Source organism: Microcebus murinus, chromosome 10, assembly GCF_040939455.1.
Source record: "Microcebus murinus isolate Inina chromosome 10, M.murinus_Inina_mat1.0, whole genome shotgun sequence".
NCBI classification, from domain to species: domain Eukaryota; kingdom Metazoa; phylum Chordata; class Mammalia; order Primates; family Cheirogaleidae; genus Microcebus; species Microcebus murinus.
This window is the reverse complement of record NC_134113.1, coordinates 61,802,229-61,823,811: the sequence shown is the minus strand read 5'-3', so window position 1 is coordinate 61,823,811 and position 21,583 is coordinate 61,802,229. Positions and strand designations below refer to the sequence as shown.

Sequence of the window (21,583 nt, the reverse complement as noted above, 5' to 3'; positions counted from 1 at the left end):
GCTTGATCCATAATAGGGATAGACTCTGTATAGGACAGACTCTGTCTGTCTGTGATATTAATAATAAGCACAGTAATTGCTATTTTATTGAGTGTTTTCCCTGGACTAGGCTCTGTTCTAAACATGTTCTATGCATTATCTCTTTTAGTTCTCTTCACAATCCGATGTAGATGAGGGTTATTATCCCCACTTTACGTGTAAGAAAACTGAGGCTAAGAGATGTTAAGTTACTTGCCTAAAGTCACATTACTGGGAAGTGGCAGAACTCAAATTCTGCCTGACTGCAAAGCCCATTATGCTCTTTCTATTCTGCCATTGACTTCACAGTGCTAGGGGCTGAGGAAAGTATAGCTCCTTGAGGTCTTATGTCTTCTTGGAGTGGAATTTATAAAAGAGCATTTAGTAATATTTATGTTCTTAAGGCTAGTGAGAACTAAATCTAGTTGAAGTTGATATTCCTGAAGTCATGGCTACCTCTGGAGATTGGTGAAGATCAGCCTAGAGCAGCAGTCTCCTTGGTTGCTTCATCTGAAGCTTTCAAAGCCTCTGTATTGGAGGTGAGAATCTTTCATAACCTGATGACAGTCATTTGATGAGTTTTCTCCCTGAACTCATTGCCTTCATGAGCATTATGGAAAAAGATACTCTGTTACACCCTACCCCAGGCAGCATTCACAATCATAAGCCAAGAGAGGAAAGGCAGTGATGGGGAGTTAGGTGGTAGTCCAGTCAGAGGTGGTGATCTGCCCAGCCATCCCTTCTAGTTACCTCACTACATTTTCCAGAGAATGTAATATTCTCTGTCCTCCACTCCCTTCTTTCCTTTCTATCTCTCTGTCTTGCCCCTCACTCCACTGTACCTTATTTGTCTGTTCCTTACTCTGTCCATCTTTCTTCCTATTCTATTCTCCTTTCCTTTTTCTTCTCTTTGTGTTACTCTGTTCTTTCTTCTGTATTTCTGTAATTTCTTTCTCTTTTTCTCTTCAGTTAAAATGAGAAAAAGAATGCTTAGGCTTCCAGTTTAGCTTCGCCCTTGGGATTTCACTTCCAAGGCCCTCTTTGCTGAGCTATGTGTGACTTGGGTCTTCAGGCCATGGCATTAATAACTAAAGAAGGAATAATGTCAGGTGCTAGATATGTAAACCTCCTCCTCTATGTTACCTGTTTCTTCTCCCTCTGGTTTCCTTCTGTCCCTTGCTTTCCCTCTAAAGCAATGTTGTTTATTTTCTCAGGGCTTTTTTCTTGATCCTTACTGACTGGAGGGTACCTGATTACTATAGGGAAGCAACCCAGTCCTTATAGTTGTCATTCTTGATAGTTTGGGGGGTTGGGGGTGGGGAGATGGAGTCCCCAACCATCCAGAAAACCTGATCTCCAAAACTGCATGGTCAGATGTACCCAGTGAAACCTGTCCTGGACTGGAATTTTATTTCTTTTTTTTTTCCACTTTTTTGATGGCAACTATAAACTTTCCCGGTTTCTCTTCCTTGCTGGTGTGCAGTGAGCTTGCAGTACGAGGAGAACTTAACTAGCTTAATTCTGCTCATCGATCTAGATCAGAGTTCCATTGCAGGATGGAAGGAGGAGCAAGTCAATAGAAGAGAGAGAGGAGGAATATCAAAGGGTCCGAGAGAGAATATTTGCCCGAGAGGTAAGTGTAGCATCTGAGAGTTGTCAGCCCATAGCTTTTAGCTCTTAATCTTTGGAACTGTGAATGGAATGAACCCTCCATAAATGTTTTTGGGTTTGTTTGTTTGTTTTTTTAACCAAAATCAGCCAGCCCCAGATTTTATCTCTAAAATTAAAGGTGGCTTATTGGGAAGCTGCAGATAGTCATTTTATTATTTTTAATACATTCTGCCATATGGTGCACAAAGAGAACTAAAACTTGGAGTGGCTGAATTTGGTAAATATGACTAGACTGAAAATAGAAATGGTTTTGGCAGGGCTTGTGGATGGGCCCTGAATCTTGCCTGTGAAACCCTCCTCCCGCTTACCCTCTTTCACTCCCACTATCCATTTTAGGCATCTTTGCTTCTAAGTGGAAGGCATAGTGTTCACACAGGCTATACATTCATCTTTTTGACTAGCCTTGATTTTAAATTATGTTGGTTATTGTTAGAGCATAGGTAAGGCATCCATCCTCTTTGAGCTCCACATTCTACATGCACAGAGGGTACCACTATTCCCTCCAGTCTCTACTTGAATAGGAAGTCTCTTTCTTCCTATATTTCTTACCTTGCCTCCTAGAACAGAACTGGCTCCTTGGGCCAACAGCCAACATGAATCAGCTTAGACAACTTTATTCTTAATAATTGTGGGCCATATCAAATATACTTGGTACCTCTGTGTCTGGTTGCCTTTGGCCACCAGATTGAAGAAAAAGATGGCAGAAATTCAGGAAAGTCAAGAGAGGAACAAATCTCCAGCAAATGTAGGATCCAGATAGCAGCACCATCTCACAGACTAGTAGCAAAGAAGGGAAAGCCACTCTCCCTCTGTTCTCAAAAGATGGTCAGTTATAATCAATATACTTAAATGGACACTGCTCTCCTCCCATTCCCCCACTCTCCCTTTTCTCAGCAGGACAAAAAAAATATATTTCTTTTCATCATCACCTCACCCAGAAAAATATTGTCTCCAGCTAAAAACTGAATTCCTCTATGTACTTGCTTCATTGTCTCAGGAGACCCAGGTTCTTCCAGAGATTCTCACTGGGGACTGATACACGACAAGCCTTCTGGCTGAAAGTCCAAGGAGAAGGAATCTTCTTACTTTCTGTTATATAGACTTCCATTCTGAGTCAGAAAAGTCCATCCTCCAAATTATCCAACCATAGCCCAAAGAAAGTTCTCTACCTTTACCTACAAACCATTTGGGTGGAATGAGAGGAGAGATGTCATTTGTACATGACTGTGGCCAGTGATGACCCTAAATTGTGGACAGAGCAGGTTGGTGGATAACAATAGCAATCACTTATATAGCACTTACTATATTTCAGACATTGTTCTTAGCACTTTACATAGATTAACTCACTTAATCCTCACAAGGCCTATGAGGTAGGTTACCTTATCTTCCCCATTTTATAAATAAGGAACTGAGGCACAGAGAGGTTAAGTAACCGCTTAAGGTCACATTACTAGTTAGCAAAAGAGCTAGATATTTGGATTTAGGCGGTGTAGCTCCAGAGTCCATGCTCTTAACCCCTAATGTATACTACCTCTCAATAGATTGCTGTGCTCTGGGCTCTTTAGATTAAGAAGTGCTAGTGACATCATAGCCTAGCTAACTATGTGATATGTTCCTCCACTTCACTTACATGTGGAAAATGACTGCCCCTCTATAGCAGCCATTAGCAAAGCCACAGATGTTCTGAAAGCACAGATGACTTGTAATAGGGTATTAGAGCTAATTCACAACACTGGAATATATCTACTGACGACCATAACAAAGGCAAATTAGCTCTTCTCTCCTTTTTTTCCTCCTGATTTCTAGTCTCTAAAGCCTCTACTAATATATGCATTCTTTGTTAAATCCTTGTGGATTTATCACTTTCATTTTAGCACTTCCTAACTCTTGTTGTAGTAGAGGCATCGGGACTCTCAGAAGTTCTAGACAAGGAACAATAGCCAAAGCCCATCATACTCCAAAGATTCCATGTGGAGAGGAGCCTGGCCAGTCAAAGGCAGCTGATTAAGGGTAGAGTTGTAGGTCTGGGGAATGAGAGTGGGAGCAGCTGGCTGGCCAGAAAGAAAGGGAAGTGGCAAGAAGGGTGTTTGGATGGAAATGCAGCTGCTGCAGCCTTCTCTGGAGCCTGAGCTGTGTATTGAGAATGCTGCCCAACATAGGCTCTGCTCTGCATGGAGCCCATTCTGCTCAGCAGCTGGACACTCTTATTACCTTTTTCTAAGGCTTGGGAGTCCACCACAATGCTTACTTCACTCAGCTCAGTGGCGTTGTCAGGAAATGATCCCCAAGGGGAACGTTTCAGGCTTTTAATTTTCTCATTTTTTTCTAGGCTCTAAAAAGTACCTGCTTCCCCAATATCCCACCTTCTTTGGGTCTCAAGTCAGAATGTCTTTCATTTTGGCCAGTGTAGAAGATAGAAATGAAATAGCCATTGAGGATGATTTCTAAAAGATGATGTTTCTTTCTCTTGTCTCCCTTTTCCCTTCCTTTGAATACACTCTTTAGGACCAAGCACACCAATTATTACTCTAGCTTCCCTCTAGACCAGTAAATTTAGAGCTAAAAAGGAAATAATTATTAGGATAATAATTCCTCTTCCTCCTTTCCATACTTCTACCTTTATCAACCTCTCTTTTTAAATCCTCTGTGAAGACTAAAAACGCCAAATGCTCTTTCCCATGAAAGGTGAGAAGTCAGACTGGGTGTGTGGGTGTGGGTCATCCTGTCCCTGCTCCCTCTCTCCTTGTTGGTGGGGTGAGCTTTGGTTTGAGGACTTTGGGTATTCATAGCATCATGGACATCCTTTTCGGTTATGCCATGCTGTTTTCTTATAAGTTATTTTCCATTTTCTCCCCTTCACCTAGACTGGCCAGAACGGATATCTAAATGACATCAGGTTAGTACCACTTAGCATGTTCCCTGCTTCTCATTGAGCTTTGTCAGTGAGGTTAATATAATCCTGTAATGATGCTTTTCTTTGATGTTAACCAACAGACTCTCCAAAGAAGCCTTTTCTTCTAGCTCTCACAAGAGAAGGCAGATTTTTAGGTACCTCTGTGTGATCTATATCTCTTCTTTTTATTTTTTAATTTTATTTTGTTTTGCTGTAATCTTTTCAGCGGAGTGGGTTTGCTCCATGCATGGCTGCTTGTGGAATAATTAAATTTGTGGTTTTTGCAACATTGGAAATTTTTCCCCATTAAAAAATGGCTCCTGCTCGATGACTTCATTTTTATTGTTACCAATTTCATTTTGAGTCCTAAATAGGTGGTGAAGGGGACCAAATAGGTGTGTCTGGGATAGGCATTGCTCCCTCCCAGAAGTTTGCTGAAATTGGGCATTTTTTAGACACAGACATATTTATAGTAAGGTAAAAGAATGGGTGTCTTCTGGCTACCTTTTCTAAATCTATGGAAAGATGTAGAGAGCTTATCCCTGACCCAGCATTAGGAATGTTTCATATCTTTAAGAAAAAATAGTACATATACATATATAGAAACATACATAAACACCTCTGTTTATGCAGTTTTCTCTTTGAGACAATATAATGTGTGCGATGACCTCAGAAAAGCCCTAAAGGACATGTCTGCCTTAGAATGGACTTAAAGTATGTCCTTTATATGATTTCCCATTACTTTTTTTTTTTAGGAGACAGAATCTTGCTCCATTGCCCCAGCTAGGGTGTAGTAGTGGCATTATTGTAGCTCACTGCAACCTCAAACTCCTGGGCTCAAGCAATCCTCCTGCCTCAGCTTCCTGCATAGCTAGGACTATAGGCTCATGCCACCACACCCAGCTAATTTTTCTATTTTTTGTAGAGATGGTGTCTCACTCTTGCTTAGGCTGGTCTTGAACTCCTGAGCTCAAGCAGTGCTAGAATTCCAGGCATGAGCCACTCCACTGGCCCATTACTTGCTCTTAATGCTGGTGAAAGCTGCTGTATTAATATCCCCAGTGCCTAATATTCTCCATTTTCCCACAAAGCAATTATAAGAATCATTCATTTCAGTCTCCCAGTCCCACCCCAGAGGATAATACAAGGCAGTGATGAGAGAAACACTACTTTAGGGCCCTGTCCTGGTACCAACTCATTTTAAGTATATTCTTCCCATTTTGCCAATAGAAACACTATAGAATACAGAGAATCTAAGTATTTAGCACTAGGATTTATGTCTAGCCCTTTCCAAAATGTTTCTCTTTTTGAATACTATACTTGAAAGGGACTAGCTGACTAACTCAAATTGGAGATCTCATTTCTACTTTAGTTGTCCCTTCCCTATTGTCCTTTCTAAAGCTAGTCAAACTATGTGGAAATTGGGATAGTGAGATTTCCTGTTCTTGATGTGGAGGATGTTCCATCTCTTTCCTAGGCTATTTTGTCCTTAGGTCCATCTGAAAACGCCAGGCAGAGAGGGCCTTGCATTGGTAGTGGTGGTAGAGATAGATAGAATCCCACCACGTTAAAAAAAAAAAAAAAAAAAAATTCCTGCTCCAGTCTACACTTCAGGATCATAGATCATCCCAGAATACCTATAATAAAAGGAGTTTTAAGCCAACTCCTGTGTGTGAATTAATGTACAGTGCTTTACAGTTGCCAGAGGATACTTTATCTGATTCAATTCTCTCAACATCCTGATTTGATCAGCTAGTTTACATCTAAGAAATCAAAAACAGAGATTAAGTGGCTAGCCCATTTACATGGCTATTAATGTCAAAACTGGAGCTCATTCTTTGTCCAGTGTTCTTTTCACTACACCATACCAGCTCTCTACAAATGTCACTCCATCCTCTCTGAGTAGTGTTCTATTCAGAGTCCTAATCCAGATTCACTGCTAAGAATGATGCTCTTATTAATGCTGTGGAGTATCAAACTGTGCAGATAATAGCTTGAAGGATCTAGCGAGCAGGTACAGCCCTCTCCTCTCCAGACTTCCTTTTAAGCTGTTACTTTTCAAACTGAGCTTTGATTACAGATCTAGGTTATCCAAAATGCAGCCTCATGGGCTCTTAAGGGGGTAACTTTCCCCTTATTTGGATACTAGTCCACAGCTATAATGATCAGAAGCTGATCTTCTCTAAGTGCTTTTTTTTTTGAAACAGGATCTCACTGTGTTGCCTGGGCTAGAGGGTAGTAGCATCATCATAGCTCACTGCAACCTCAAGCACCTGGGCTTAAGCGATCCTCCTGCCTCAGCCTCCCAAGTAGCTAGGCCTACAGGCGTGCACCCCCATGCCTGGCTACTTTTTCTATTTATAGAGACGAGGTCTCGCTATGTTGCTTAGGCTAACTGCTTCATAACCTTTCTGCCCCAGTTTATGTTTATGAAACAAATACCTGTATATCAAATTCTGTCATCCACTTTGGCAATAATTATGGCAATTTCCCAGCTCTTTGGAAAATTTTACTCCATTGATAAATAAGCCACAGTGAGGCTTACTGTTATCCCAGACTCAACACTAAATCTACTTGTAGAAGCTAAATCAACTCTGATTTTATAGGAGAATGAGGTGTGAATATTCTTTGTCCTTTACCCTCATCTCTCCAGCACACACAACCCAGTTCAGTGCTTAGAATTGAATCTGAATAGCTTTTCCTAATTGCCTTCTTTTGAATGAAGTATAAAGACATGACAAGAGATTGATTAGATTTATTCATAGAGACAGAAAACTGATCTCTTTTCCTGCCAAGATTTAATTTAGTTTCTCTAACTCTCAGGGGAATAGTGTCCTAAACCAGTTTAGTCCAAAGATCATCAAACGGTTCACATTTTGAGCATTTGGTCATCACTGCCTTGGGTGAACTGTATGAGTACAGAAGTGCTGCCATTTTGCCCTAGCTTCCCCAAGGTTGGTTTAAAGTTGCCTGTTCCCTGTCTACCTCTGGTAGCAAGAGAAGGTGAATGGCAGGATTACTCTAATAGATAGCAAAGTGTTTGATTTAGGTGGAAAAGGTTATGAGGACTTGTCTTGCAGAATTCAAGCTTTAGTGTCTAATGAGCAGCCTCATCCATTGCCACTTTTGTATCCCCTTATCCCAGAAACATGTGCATTTTTATTGAGCCCTTTCAGTATGCTTGCCTTTGTCCATTGAAACAGAGCTATTGGCTCTTACTTCAGGTCTGATTCTGTTCCTAGTAAGTACCTAATGTATACTTCTTTCTTGTTTCCCATTCTACTTTGACATTCTAAGAGAAAGGGGTAAAGTTTTGGGGAAACAGGAATATTTTCTACTCTATTCTAACTATATACAGAGAAGCATTAACATTTTTTATGTGTGTATGTATGTGTATACACATATATATGCATACACACACACTCACACACTTACTTAGGGTTGCAGAGAAGAATTAGCAGGTTCCTTACCAGCTGTGCCAGTGTGTTCTTAGCTCACTGTGGTTGGCTTGGCTAAAAACTAAAAAAGTGACCCTAGTATGTATTTTGCTCATTTTCCCTACAGTACCTTTGGAGTAGGTATTCTAATAAAGAAAGGTGCTTTCTTTAATATTAATCCACTTAAGAGAAACACCTTTCTTTATTAGAATAATTCTGAGCCTAGTGCCTTTAGAGCTAAGGAGATTGGGATGGGGTTTTCTATTTGCTTTTGCCAGGATGGTGGTGAAAAGGAGGGAGCCCAAACTACAGTGATTTTTGCTTAATTGTTCTTAGTATACATACCAAAATCTTTGTAATTGTTGTCATTTGGTTTCCTTAGGTCATTAGTTGTTGGGGGTGGGGGTGTTAAAATTGCTGGCTCTTGGTTGCTTATTGATTAAGCAGCAGTAAGAGCTCAACAAGATAGGGTTTTCAGGCCAACCTCACTATCTTGAGGCATACAGCTGTTTATAATCATAGACAGTGATTGTAACATCAAGATAACCCTGATGTTTCCAGAGCAAGATAAGAGAAGAAGAACCCCTTTTCTTAATAGCTTTGCCTAGGGCAAAAGGATTATGAATATGGAGGCAATTAGGCCCAGTAAACCTCCTGCACCTTGCCATCCTGAGTCCCAAGAGCATATTTGCTTGATCTTGCTGAGGACTTCAGCCCTTCGAGACCCTGGAACCAATTGTTCCCAGACACTAACATGGAACTTCCACAAAACAGGTTGGGTCAACTCCAGATTTTCAAACTATTTCCAGAGTGCTCCTTTAGTCCACTATACTCTTCTTCCAACACCTGGAAAGATGTCCATAAACAGCACCTCTGCTGGCTTGACACATGTTATGTGGAAGACCTATTGTGGGATTTACCCATGTCGTTGGCTACTTCTGCCCTCTGGCAATAGTAACTTCTAGGAGTCCTTCTGCTGTAAGAACTCCCAGAAGGAACTGGTATCCCCATGTTCCCCACTATTCCCTGCATGTGTGGGATTCCCCTCGGGGTGGGGAAGAGACCACAGCTAATCTCAGCATCATGTATGTGGTTTCCCATCCACCTCTGGTCTGATGTATTGAATTAATTGCCAGTTCACTGTCTTCCAGATTTGCCTCTGTGTTCTTTGTTACTGTACTAAATCTTGTTCTGTCTGCTCCCATCAAGTCTTAGTTGGCCAACCAACTAACAAGAAGTCAGTGTCCATCCTCCCCCTAATCCTCACCCTTTCTTTGTTATTGAGAGAATAGAAATGAACTTTCTCCTAGCCCTTCTGCTAAAATGGTGGGTGGGGGGTGCTCTGACCACTGTGGTCTCTGCAGGGGGAACCGTGAAGGGCTGAGCCGCACCTCAAGTAGCCGCCAGAGCAGCACAGACAGCGAACTCAAATCCCTGGAGCCACGGCCTTGGAGCAGCACAGACTCTGATGGCTCTGTCCGGAGCATGCGACCCCCTGTCACCAAAGCAAGCAGCTTCAGTGGAATCTCTATCCTCACCCGAGGCGACAGCATTGGCAGCAGTAAAGGTGGCAGTGCAGGAAGGATCTCCAGGCCAGGTACTACAGCTTCTTTCCTTCCATGTCATGTCTATCCTTTCTTGTTTGTCTTCTTGCTTGTGTAATCAACTGTCATATTACTGATATTTACTTTTAATAAAATACTTGTTCCAGTATAGTTTCCCAGAAACCTAACACAGCTGGAGGGGGATTTGATTTTTTAGATCCATTGTCCTTTCTTGTATCTAGTCCCCTCTCCCAATTTTTTTCAAACCTTCTGCCCTGATTGAAAAAAAAAAAAACTTATTGAGGTCGGGTGTGTTGGCTCACACCTGTTATCCTAGCACTCTGGGAGGCTGAGGCAAGAGGATCGCTTGAGATCAGGAGTTCAAGACTAGCCTGAGCAAGCGTGAGACCCCATCTCTACTAAAAAACAGAAAGAAACTAGCCAGACAAATATATATATATATATATATATATATATATATATATATATATATTTAGCTGGGCATGGTGGTACATGTCTGTAGTCCCAGCTACTTGGGAGGCTGAGGCAGAAGGATCGCTTGAGCCCAGGAGTTTGAGGTTGATATGAGCAAGGCTGATGCCATGGCACTCCAGCCTGGGCAACAGAGCCAGACTCTGTCTCAAAAAGAAGCTTATTGGGATTAGATTATTTCATCTGACTTTTGACTAAGGTGGAAATCCCCATCAGCCCAGGTTCAGGTTATACACTAAAATGAAAATTGTAGCTGCTTTCATTCTATGTCCCTGAAGATTATAAAGAAGCTTTGTAGAGTAGAGGGATCCCACAGAGTTTAGCTGTTTGTTATTAGTTGGTAGCAGCCAGTAGGCTAGAACTTAAAGGGGTGTTGCTCTGGTGGCTTCTCTGGAGTTCAGTGGCTGGAAGGAGCAAACACTCACGAAAGCCCTGTAACCACCCTTGAGCTTGCCTGATCTGCTGCACAACCCTCTCAATCTATTCATGCTGCGCTCTTAACAGGGGGGTATTTAGCTCTCTATACCTGATAGACCTCTATTTCACCATCCTTCTCTCTCTGAAGAATTGTTTGAATCTCATCCTCAAAGTTCTGTAGCTCTTACCCCTAGTAGATATCAGTAGTGTTGAAGAATTTGCTTCTGACCCTTAGGTTAAGGTCAGAACATGCTACCGCTAGAGGGTGTAGTTGCAGGTTTACCTTCTCTGTTACCTCCTGTCTAATCCCACTGTCTCAGCCTTTATTCAGACCTTTATTTTATTTTCTTTAATTATGACACTAGCTCCCAAGCTGATCTCCCTTTTCTGTTCTCATCCCTTGTTAGAGCCAATTTACCAATCTAAAACAGATCTAAATATATCAGTCCTTCATTTCTGTATCACCTGCAGAATAAAGTCCAAACTACTTCATATTGCATCACTTCTTGACTCTGGTTTGCCATTGCAATCTCATTTCCAGATAGCTATCCTCCTCCAGTCCTCCAACTATTTCTTGAATATGGCATTAGCTTTGTCCCTTCTCAGTCTGACAAACTCTGTTCATCCTTCAAACCCAGCCCTCCTGCCACCTTTTTAAATCCTTCCTGGAGAGCTATTGCTTCCTCATCTTTGCTTTCAAACAACTTTGTTGATATCACTGATGTATCCCTTATCCTTATCAGATTGTAGTAGGTATGTGGATGTTCATTTCCCATTAGAAGATCCTGTGCTGCTTAAGGGCAAGGACTGTGTTTTGTTTACCTTTATGTTCTTAGTTCATTACACAATGCCTGGCACATAGTAGATATTCAGTGAGAGTATATCGTGTGAATGTGTTCATGCCTTGGAGAACCTGGAAATGGGAAAAATAGTTGAGTAATGGTTATGTGTATGTGTGTGCTCAAGTATGTTCTTGAAGAGGCAAGGTTGTCTTTTCAGCAACTTACATAAGAGATGCTGCAAGTTGAGAAGAAAGCAAAGAGAAGACAGGTCCCTTAAGGGATCAGGAATCTGTACCTTCCCAGGAAGTGAGCATTCATGTTTTTAGCTGTCTAATCATGATGGACAGATTCTAGGCACTTCAGGGGAGGTGCCGCAGCAGCCTCATATTTTGTCCAGTTCCAAAGCCAGACGTTGACAGTCAAGGTGGTTCCTGTCCCTGGGGAGTAACCTGCTAAGATGAGGACTCCCAGCAGCAAGGCAGCTGAAATATATCTGTGCTCATGTGTGGGTCTTCAAAAGCCAGTGGGGGAGTGAAGACTAAGGGCAAGGAAAGAATAGAAACCTGCAACTACACCCTCCAGGGGTAGCATCTTCATGGCTTGTGCTTACAACTTTTGGTGGGTCTCCTCCTTGCCTTAGGTATGGCACTAGGTGCCCCAGAAGTGTGCAACCAGGTCACCTCATCCCAGTCTGTCCGGGGCCTTCTCCCTTGTACTGCCCAGCAGCAGCAGCAGCAGCAGCAACAGCAGCAGCAGCAGCAGCAACTTCCTGCTCTCCCACCCACGCCTCAGCAACAGCCACCCTTGAATAATCACATGATCTCACAGGTGAGTCACCACTCAGTGTCAGAGCCCCCTCCATTCTGATTCAAGCAAGCTCTGGAGTACAGTCATGTCTCCTATCCTGTGGGTGGCAGGAAGGATTAGTTTTTGGAGACATGCTATTCCCTCTCCCATTTCTCATTTATTAGTTGTAGGGAGAGAAGAATAGGGCAAATGTTTGGCCGAAGTACTCTTAGCACAATCAGCCTAAGAGTTTTTTGCTTTATATTTCTTTCTCTTTGTCCTGAGAATTGTCAATAGGATTGTATCCCACACCACATTTCTTCTGTATCCCATCTCCCTCTAAATCCTGTGTAATTAGCAAGGTAATTTTTTTCTCTATATCCATATGTGGAACTTGAAAAAAATCAAAGCTCCCACCATCATCTGACTTACTGTGTTGACCCATAAACATATATTTATGTGTTGGGGTTTGTGGAGAAAAGAAATGACACTCAAGACCCCTGCCATATATATGCCACAGGACACAAAGACCTGAATGTTGTCTTTGTTTCCAATACCATAAAAGGGCTGTATCTTTTTCCTTCTGTTGCTGGACTGGTAGATGTTGATACCAACTAGGGTTTGTGTGAAGTGTTGTTTCTGTGGAGACCATGAATGTCATCAGGCTAAGAATCAGGTCCTATACTAAACTGGAAACTCAGTGTTTTAGGTTTAAAGTTCACCTTAATACTCTGACTAGAGCCATGCTGAGATCTTCACTTATTCTTTTCTCCCATTAATACAGCTGTTCATGTGTAGAACCCCATATTTTATCCTGAAATATTCTCTGGTAGTCAGGAAGAACATATATCTCCATTCTTTTCTGCTGCAATTTAAGCTCTTGGTTCACCTCCCAAAGTCCCTCATTCCCTACTCATTTAGTTCCAGTTTGGCCTTAGATGTATTTCTTCCCTAGGTACAAGAAGCAAGTCCCAAGCACTAATACTCCAGAAATTGGAAACTAGAGTGGAAAGACCACAGAATGGCCCACTACTGCCCTATCTTAAACATTATGAAACAAAGCTAAAATATGGAACAGTGAAGATCTAGGAAATTCTCCTTTGTATGTAACCCACATGCAAGTCATTCCAGTCCTTCATCTTAGTTCCTAACTCAGTTTCAATGTAGTCCTGACTTTCTTGTTCTACCATCATCTACCTCATTAAGTCTCATTCATATCAGCTTACCTGACTTCCTGCTGAAGCATGGTGTGTGTGTGTGTGTGTGTGTGTGTGTGTGTGTGTGTGTGTGTGTGTCTGTGCTTTTCTCTTCTTATTTTAATTCAAATCTGTAAGTAGATAAACTCTGTGCTTCTCTCCTTCTGGCTATCTCCTACTGTGTTTTTGTATGTGTATTACTCGCTTCCCCAACATCCCAGTATTTTCTGGTTTTTTCCCTAAAATGTGTATATTTTAATACAGTCTTGCTCTCTTTTCTTCTTCTTAGTCTTCCATCTGCCTCCACCTTCCACCTGTCATCCACACCTAGAAACAGACAGCAAGAGAGGGAAAAGAATAAAGAGATAAGAAAATAACCATTTGGGAATAAAATTTTAGACAGAATGTCCAAATGATGGGCCCCAAACCCCAAACTTCTACTCAGGTTTTGTTCCTGCTACTAGATTATGAGGGTCAGTTGGTCAGTTGTTGGTCAGTTGACTTACCTTCCGAGTGTGGTGCCAGGTTAGGGGGTATAGCTTGGGGATAATAGAGCATTGTTTGGTGTAGAGTTCTCTGTTCCCTTAGAAATTCATTCTTGAGATTAATTGTGATCACTAACTCTAAACTGAAGAATCTTATCCAGGTAAGTTTTGATGTCTTGAAAGCATTTATGGAAGCTGCTAAAATTATAACACCACCACCACACTACATATATCTCCTTTTTTCTTCCTCTCTACTTTATCCCTCTATGTTTTTTTCTTCCTTTTCCTACTGCTATTTTCTTTCTTTATTTTGTTTTCTTTTCCCCTGACTGGCTGTCAGCATTGGGGGCTTTCCAAACTGAAGTTGTTGAGCCCAAGAATAATTATTGTTCAGTTTCTCAAATGGCACATGACAGTGCAGGAATTAGGATATGACCACACACACACACATACTACTTTGCTTACTCTAAAGCTTCTCCTTTAGAAAAACTTTGAGAAAAGGTAGTTACCTTTAATTCTATAGCAAGAGGCATTTGCCCCAGGCCTAGGAACAGTGCTGGCTAAACCATGCTCTTTCCCTGCTTGGCAGGCCTCCGTCTGAGCAGGCCCTCATGTTGTATCTCAGTGAAGCATATGAAACCAAGGGGACAGGCTGAGGATTAAAGGACCTTTTTTCCTTTTGCCCAATTTTCTTAAAACAGAGTGGACCTCTTAAAAAGGAGCCCTGTGAGCCTTTGTCCTCTTGTCCTTAGGCATCCAAGAGCCAGTGATCTAGCCCAGAATTCACCAGTAGGTGGCAGCCCCATCCCTCAGGGCCAGTCTTGTCTTGTTTTTATTTTTTTGTTTGTTTGTTTGTTTGTTTTTAAATAAATTTCCCTGTGGTTTCTCAGAGGTTCCTGGCTCTGGAGTTTACGTCTTTTTAGGAAGAGAACTATAGCTAAGGGTAGCTGTGGAATAACTAGCAAATAGCACTGAGACCCCCTTCCATGTTCCACTGTCCTTCCCCAGTTAGGGAGGCCTCAGAGAAGAACATCATCTTCTCACTTTACTCTTTATTCAAAACTCACAAGTGGAGAAAAACAGGCAGAGTTGTTTTACCGCTTTACTATACTTTCTCCCCCTGGGTATATAAGGTCTGAACAAAGTAAGGCCATTCCCCAAAAGAAAGAAAAGGATTAGAATAATAGAAAATGTGTATGAAAGCCACCAGCATAAGCAGCTAATGCTGAGCAGCCTGGCTTTCAGTTGTATTTGGAATTCATTGGCTTACAGAAAATAGGTATGCCAGTACAGCTAAGAGTTTACTTTCAAGGCTATAGCAGCATCTCTCCCAGGTCACACGGTGGATTCTCAGGAATTTTTCCTAACCAAAATGACTTGCATTTTATTTAATCCAATATCTCATCCTTTGCTGAGACATCCCAAGTATTCTCCTTTTTTTGGAGTCTTCTAATTCCTGCACTCTCTGCCTCCTGAACTGTTAGTCCTCTCTGTAAAAGAATCTCTCTGGAGATACATGGCAGGAGAGAATATTGATACCATGGCATCTACACCTCTTTTTTTTTTTTTTTTTTGAGACAGAGTCTCACTCTGTTGCCCAGGCTAGAGTGAGTGCCGTGGCGTCAGCCTAGCTCACAGCAACCTCAAACTCCTGGGCTCAAGCAATCCTATTGCCTCAGCCTCCCGAGTAGCTGGGACTACAGGCATGGGCCACCATGCCCGGCTAATTTTTTCTATATATATTAGTTGGCCAATTAATTTCTTTCTATTTTATAGTAGAGATGGGGTCTCGCTCTTGCTCAGGCTGGTTTTGAACTCCTGACCTTGAGCAGTCCACCGGTCTTGGCCTCCCAGAGTGCTAGGATTACAGGTGTGAGCCACTACGCCTGGCCTCATCTACACCTCTTAAAACTCTAAGTGAAGAGGGAAGAGCCTGTGGAAGAGGTTTGGATATTCTATTTGACTTCTTCCTTCACTTCGTCCCGACTGCTAGAGTGGAGTGGGAAGAACATATATCAGGCAGAAGTAGGTTTCAATCCCAGCTCTGCCATATCTACTGTGTGATCCTAGATAAGTGATTTACTTTCTCTGAGCTTTACTTAATTGCAAATGCAAGTTATCATATCTCCCTATAGGATTCTTATGTGAAGCTGAAATGAGACAATGTATATAAATGCTAATGTATGTAATGAGACAATGTATATAAATGCTACTTCCAACCTCTTCCTCTCCTGTCTCCTTTTCCCATCCCTCCCACCATCAGTGGCTATGACTGGAGAACTGATGAGGTGATCAAAATGGCTGGAGGGGAATAAGGGAGAGGAAAAAAATAACTACCCATTAGTTGGTTTAGAACACTAATAAATAAATAAATAAATAAATCCTCCTGCTTGAAGCTAGTGAAGGGACTAAAGGAACAAAAACTAAAGCTAGGCTATTTATATTTTATTCCTAAATCTTCTCTGTTTGGGGGTGAGGGGTGGGGGTCATACTGCCCTCACAGCCTGGAGGAACACAGAACAAGCATGGAGCAGAAGGAAGTAGCCAGAAGCAGGCATGAACCTTGAGTGTTTTTTCTTTCTCTGCCCTTGGGAGGGAGACGATGCTTGTGAATGAGCACTTCCTCCAGGAGAGCTATGGTGTGAAATCAGAATGTGGCTGAGCCAGACCTTGGATGCCCCTTCCTACAGACGCAGTACAGTGACGCAGACAGGAGTCTCTTCTCAAGTGGGCATTCAAGGAGGATTATGATTGTGCTCCCCAGGAATTGTGTGTTCAGAAAAAATGCTTTGGGAAAAGCTGTGTTTGGGATCAGGTGGCAGACCCTGGCAATCCCCAGATTGCTTACAATAGCTGCAGAGTTCTGAATGGCTAGTGGGGTGGGGAGTGCTGGGGTCTCTCTAGAGAGATTGCCTGTTTGTCAAAGAGACTTGAAATGCACAAGCCCTCCTGGGCCTGGTCACAGGCACACCCAGCAGCCTTGCTATTCATGTGAAGTTTCTTTTATAATTATTAACTTTGTTGTTCCTTCCCTTTCCTTCCCCATCTCTGCCCTCCTGCCTCTTCCTGTGCCTCCCTTTCCTCTTCCCTTTTCCACATGCCTCTCTGCTGATCCACAGCCAGTCCCGTCTCTGCAGCCCTCTCCGCAGCCTGTTCAGTTCTCTCCAAGCTCCTGTCCCCAAGTCCTTCTGCCAGTCTCTCCGCCCCAGCAGTACAACATGGTATAAACTCCATTCCCCCTTTTTGTCTTGTCCATGTGTGGCCTGTATCTGTGGATATGCCTGGGTCAGTCTGTGATGGCCTTGTAAGCATGTTGTGCTTTTGAAGGGCATGTTGGAAACTGTTCCTTCTTAAGGGGCCAGCATAGGCTGAAAAGATGCCTAAATATAAGACAGAGAAACACTGAGTTCCCACAAGTTTCAGGAGGGGTAATGAAATTGGATGTTGGTGTAACCTATGCTCTTCATCTCTCTACCATGTACATCCTTCATCTAATTTGTTCCCTAGACATGTCTAGGAACCCAGTTTATTCTGAACAGAATGGTCCTCTATAACATCCTTTAAAAATAAAAACACAACTACAGGCTTCTCTGGTACTACTGATAAAAACTGAACTGTTCCTCTATTTTACCATGTCATTTTATATAAAAATACCCTCTTCCACTGCATAGAACATGCTGTTTAAATTGTTTGGGTGATTAGTACAAATCCTTTGACAGTCTGACTTGCCTTGTAGTTGATAACTTACATCATGGTTATAGGAGCCCTAATTTTTTGCTTTGTGTTAATCATACCTCTAGCTTTAGCTTATTCCCTAGAATCCCCTATTTCCTCTTACCTCTCTCTTATCTCCATTCTGAAAAGTCCCAGCATATGGGCCTCAAAGTAATCTGCAGTCCAGGCCACTTGTCATCTATTCCTGCTCAATAAGGTGACAAAAGAAGTAACTTGAAAATCAGATCCCTGAAAATTGAATGAAACTACAGAAAAGCATTATCTTTTAGTTTCTACTAGTTTCTTTTACAAAAGAACTCCTCCTCTGGCTTGTGTGTGTGTGTGTATGTGTGTGTGTTGTGTGTGTGTATGTTTTGTGTATGTGTGTGTGCGCTTGTGCATGTGCGCCAGTTATTGTCAAGGGAGCAGAAGGGAAGAGGAAGCTAACAAACTCTAACCTATCACCATATGAGTGAGAGATGGAACTCCATCACCCTTGCTGCTTAGGGAAGAGAGCTGAGAAAGAGATAATTACAGCTTGGCCAGTCAGTCTCATCCTCCAGTTTAGCCATTCTCCCTGGCTGCCTCTCAGAGGTGTGAATTGAAAGTGGTTTCTGAAGGGCAGAGAACTCTAGGCTACTGTCAGAGAACAAAGGTGGAAATGACCTCGAGAGAGGGAGTAAGGAGATAAGCAGTGGGAGCCCCCAGTCTTGCTGCTGCATAGGCAGAGCTGTGGAGGCACATGAACCTACCCACCGTGATCTGCTCAAGGTGTTATCTGGGTCCTTATATATTATAAAAACAGGAGTTATGGCAATGTAGGGGCCCTATTTGTGGTTGTGTGTATGAGGAAGACAAGAAATGGAAAGATTCTTGTAATTATTTTGTTTAACCCACTAGTTTGTCCTCTTTTTCTATATATAGAAATTGTATCATTGCTCCCATCTTTCCAGGACTAATCCTAATAATGATCATAATCAGGGTGGCCATTGTTACCTCATATGTGGTAGGGAGACTGCTCTGGAATTGGGCTTGCAACAGCTGGTCAATTCATAGCAATTTATAATACCACCTGACAGGCTTAGGGCTAAAAACCACCTCTTAGGGCACAGAGGCAGGACTATCCCAAATCTGTAGAGAGAATTGCTATTTCTGTTTGTCTGGGCTGATACAAGCCTCAGTCCTTGAGTGCCCTGCTCTCTCAACAGGCAGATGACCTCAGCAATCCCTTTGGACAAATGAGCCTTAGCCGCCAAGGCTCTACTGAAGCGGCTGACCCATCTTCAGCTCTGTTCCAGCCCCCACTTATCTCCCAGCACCCTCAGCAGACTAGCTTCATCATGGCTTCCACGGGACAGCCCCTCCCTACTTCCAACTATTCCACCTCTAGCCATGTACCATCTACTCAGCAAGTCCTGCCACCCCAGGGCTACATACAGCCCCCTCAACAGGTGAGCAGCTCCAGTTCCAAGCCTAAATCACTAATTCAATTGGTCCAGTATTATACCTTCTTTCTTCCTCTAGTGTTTAGACAGACCAGTGGGGATACCTCTCCCCACCTGTACTTGAGAGTTCAGCCAGGTCTTTATATATAACACAAGTCCTTCCTTCCTGTTTTATTTCAAACTTCTATACTAATCCCACAATTGCAGGTCCAAAATATCTCTATTTACATATTTCTGGCCATTAACCCTGAGGCATTTAGTAATGGTAGGGCTGAATTTGAGGGACCTCTCACATCTTTTTCCACTTACCATAGATCCAGGTTTCCTACTATCCCCCTGGACAGTATCCTAACTCCAACCAGCAATATCGACCTCTCTCTCACCCGGTGGCCTACAGCCCCCAACGTGGTCAGCAGCTGCCTCAGCCATCCCAGCAGCCTGGTAAGAGGAACCGCTAGTGTGAGAAGGCAGTGAATAGGGGGAATGGCAGACTGGGAAATAGAGAAGAATTACCTTTACCATTTTAAAAAGGGGGAGCAGGGGCAGGAATGATTAGAGTCCTAAAAAGGGACCCAGGATCTCCAGAAAAGAAAAGGTAAAATAGAATGGAAAGGGAGATTACTAATAGAATGTGACCTCCTACACATTTATGCTAATGTCTTCTCTGCCTTGCCCATCTCTAGGTTTACAGCCTATGATGCCTAACCAGCAGCAGGCGGCTTACCAAGGCATGATTGGGGTCCAGCAGCCACAGAACCAGGGCCTGCTCAGCAACCAGAGGAGCAGCATGGGGAGCCAGATGCAAGGCCTGGTGGTTCAGTACACTCCACTGCCTTCTTACCAAGTGGGTGCATTCTGGATTGGGAAGGGTCACCCAGTCCTCAGGATGAGGAGAAGTATAGCTTCCCAGGCTCATCCAGACTGGCAACTCCAATACTAAAATATTGTCCACTTTCCCTCTAGAATTATTTTTGGGATTTTTTCCCCTCTGAGAGAAAGCTCATAGAGTCTAAGAAGAGTCTTTAAATTGTTTGGTCTTTATACAACCATACAAATAAGCATATGCCCAGGAAAATAGTGTCTAAAGGAAATCAGTCTCCTTCCTCTATGTCAGATGCACAAGGGTGGTATTTGGAGAAGGGAGAAATGCCTAAATTTTCTTTAGACATGGGGAAAACAGGAGGAGACTATAAAAAGTAGGGAAAAGGAAGTTTTAATGCCCCTGTCTAGTGATAACGAGGCCATTGTCCTGATCTCAATGGGTGTATGAGTAGTCATTCTCTTCACTTATCCCACCCAGGTTCCAGTGGGTAATGACTCACAAAATGTGGTCCAGCCGCCTTTCCAACAACCCATGCTGGTCCCTGCAAGCCAGTCTGTGCAAGGAGGCCTTCCTGCAGGGGGTGTGCCAGTGTACTACAGTATGATCCCCCCGGCTCAGCAGAACGGTACGAGGTGAGGACTCCCAAAGAGCGAGGTATATCTCCCATAGACCTTCAGCAACTGTTGCACCATGTTTTGTTTTCACTGGCTTAAGAAAGGCAGGGGTAAAGATCCCAGTAGTGTGCAAACACAGGTAGAATATGAGGGAGTTCATTTTCCTTTTCTCCTCGTTGGTGTGACATTTGCATATGAGCTTATTAGTAGAAAAGAATTCCTGCTTCAGAGATTTATAATTTATGATTTCTCCTATTTTTTGTTTTTCAAAGCAACGGGATTCAGAACTGTGGGATAGAGACTACTCATTCATAAGAGAAGCAGTTTGGGAGCATATATCTATGTAAATTTTTCTGTGTACTTCTGTTTGTATCTATGAATGAAGCACCATAGTTGTGTCTATTTCTATATATCTGAGCGTAGGTTGTAGCTAATAGAATTTTAGCAGTAGAAGGTACCTTACGATGTCTAGTCCACTCCTTTTGTTTTATTTTTCTTCCTTATTTTTTAAACAAGGAAATTCTAGGTAGTGATGTTAAGAAACTTACTCAAATTCACATAGCTAGTTAGAAGCAGAGCTAGAACTAGAACCCAAGTCTGGGCCTAACTGGATGTATTTGTGTGTGTCTGTCTCCCATCGTGTGTATTTTTATCTCTGTATTTTTATATGTATATGTTCATGTTGTTTTGAGTTTTGTGGCGTTTTTTCTTTTTCCCTATTAGCCTTTAGGTGGCTGTGTTTGCCTTTGTATACATATCTTAAATCACATATCTTCTTAGTGTTTTTTTTTAATTTTTTACTTTTTTTTTTTTTTTTTTTGAGACAGAGTCTTGCTTTGTTGCCCAGGCTAGAGTGAGTGCCGTGGCGTCAGCCTAGCTCACAGCAACCTCAAACTCCTGGGCTCGAGCGATCCTTCTGCCTCAGCCTCCCGAGTAGCTGGGACTACAGGCATGCGCCACCATGCCCGGCTAATTTTTTATATATATATATATCAGTTGTCCAATTAATTTCTTTCTATTTATAGTAGAGACGGGGTCTCGCTCTTGCTCAGGCTGGTTTTGAACTCCTGACCTTGAGCAATCCGCCCGCCTCGGCCTCCCAAGAGCTAGGATTACAGGCGTGAGCCACAGCGCCCGGCCAATTTTTTACTTTTAGAACAAAAATAATTAGCAATCCTTAGGCATTTTTTTTTTTTTTTTTTTTTTTTCAGACAGAGTCTCACTTTGTTGCCCAGGCTAGAGTGAGTGCCGTGGCGTCAGCCTGGC

General features: G+C 42.5%; 1 protein-coding gene across 30 annotated transcripts in view; it reads left to right on the top strand.

The window, feature by feature from the left end:
- The window catches only part of R3HDM2 (R3H domain containing 2), a 145,561-nt gene that overhangs the window by 112,485 nt on the left and 11,493 nt on the right, over nt 1-21,583 (top strand). For 15 of the 30 annotated variants that reach the window (XM_012777038.2, XM_076007424.1, XM_076007425.1 and 12 more), the window contains 10 exons: nt 1,556-1,651; nt 4,554-4,585; nt 4,684-4,737; nt 9,384-9,616; nt 11,895-12,082; nt 16,841-16,942; nt 18,644-18,886; nt 19,195-19,321; nt 19,564-19,724; nt 20,181-20,335. In XM_012777038.2, coding sequence (XP_012632492.1) covers nt 1,556-1,651; nt 4,554-4,585; nt 4,684-4,737; nt 9,384-9,616; nt 11,895-12,082; nt 16,841-16,942; nt 18,644-18,886; nt 19,195-19,321; nt 19,564-19,724; nt 20,181-20,335 — 1,391 coding nt within the window. The remainder of the gene's footprint in view (nt 1-1,555; nt 1,652-4,553; nt 4,586-4,683; nt 4,738-9,383; nt 9,617-11,894; nt 12,083-16,840; nt 16,943-18,643; nt 18,887-19,194; nt 19,322-19,563; nt 19,725-20,180; nt 20,336-21,583) is intronic. The other 15 variants (XM_076007410.1, XM_076007409.1, XM_076007411.1 and 12 more) reach the window with 7 other exon arrangements.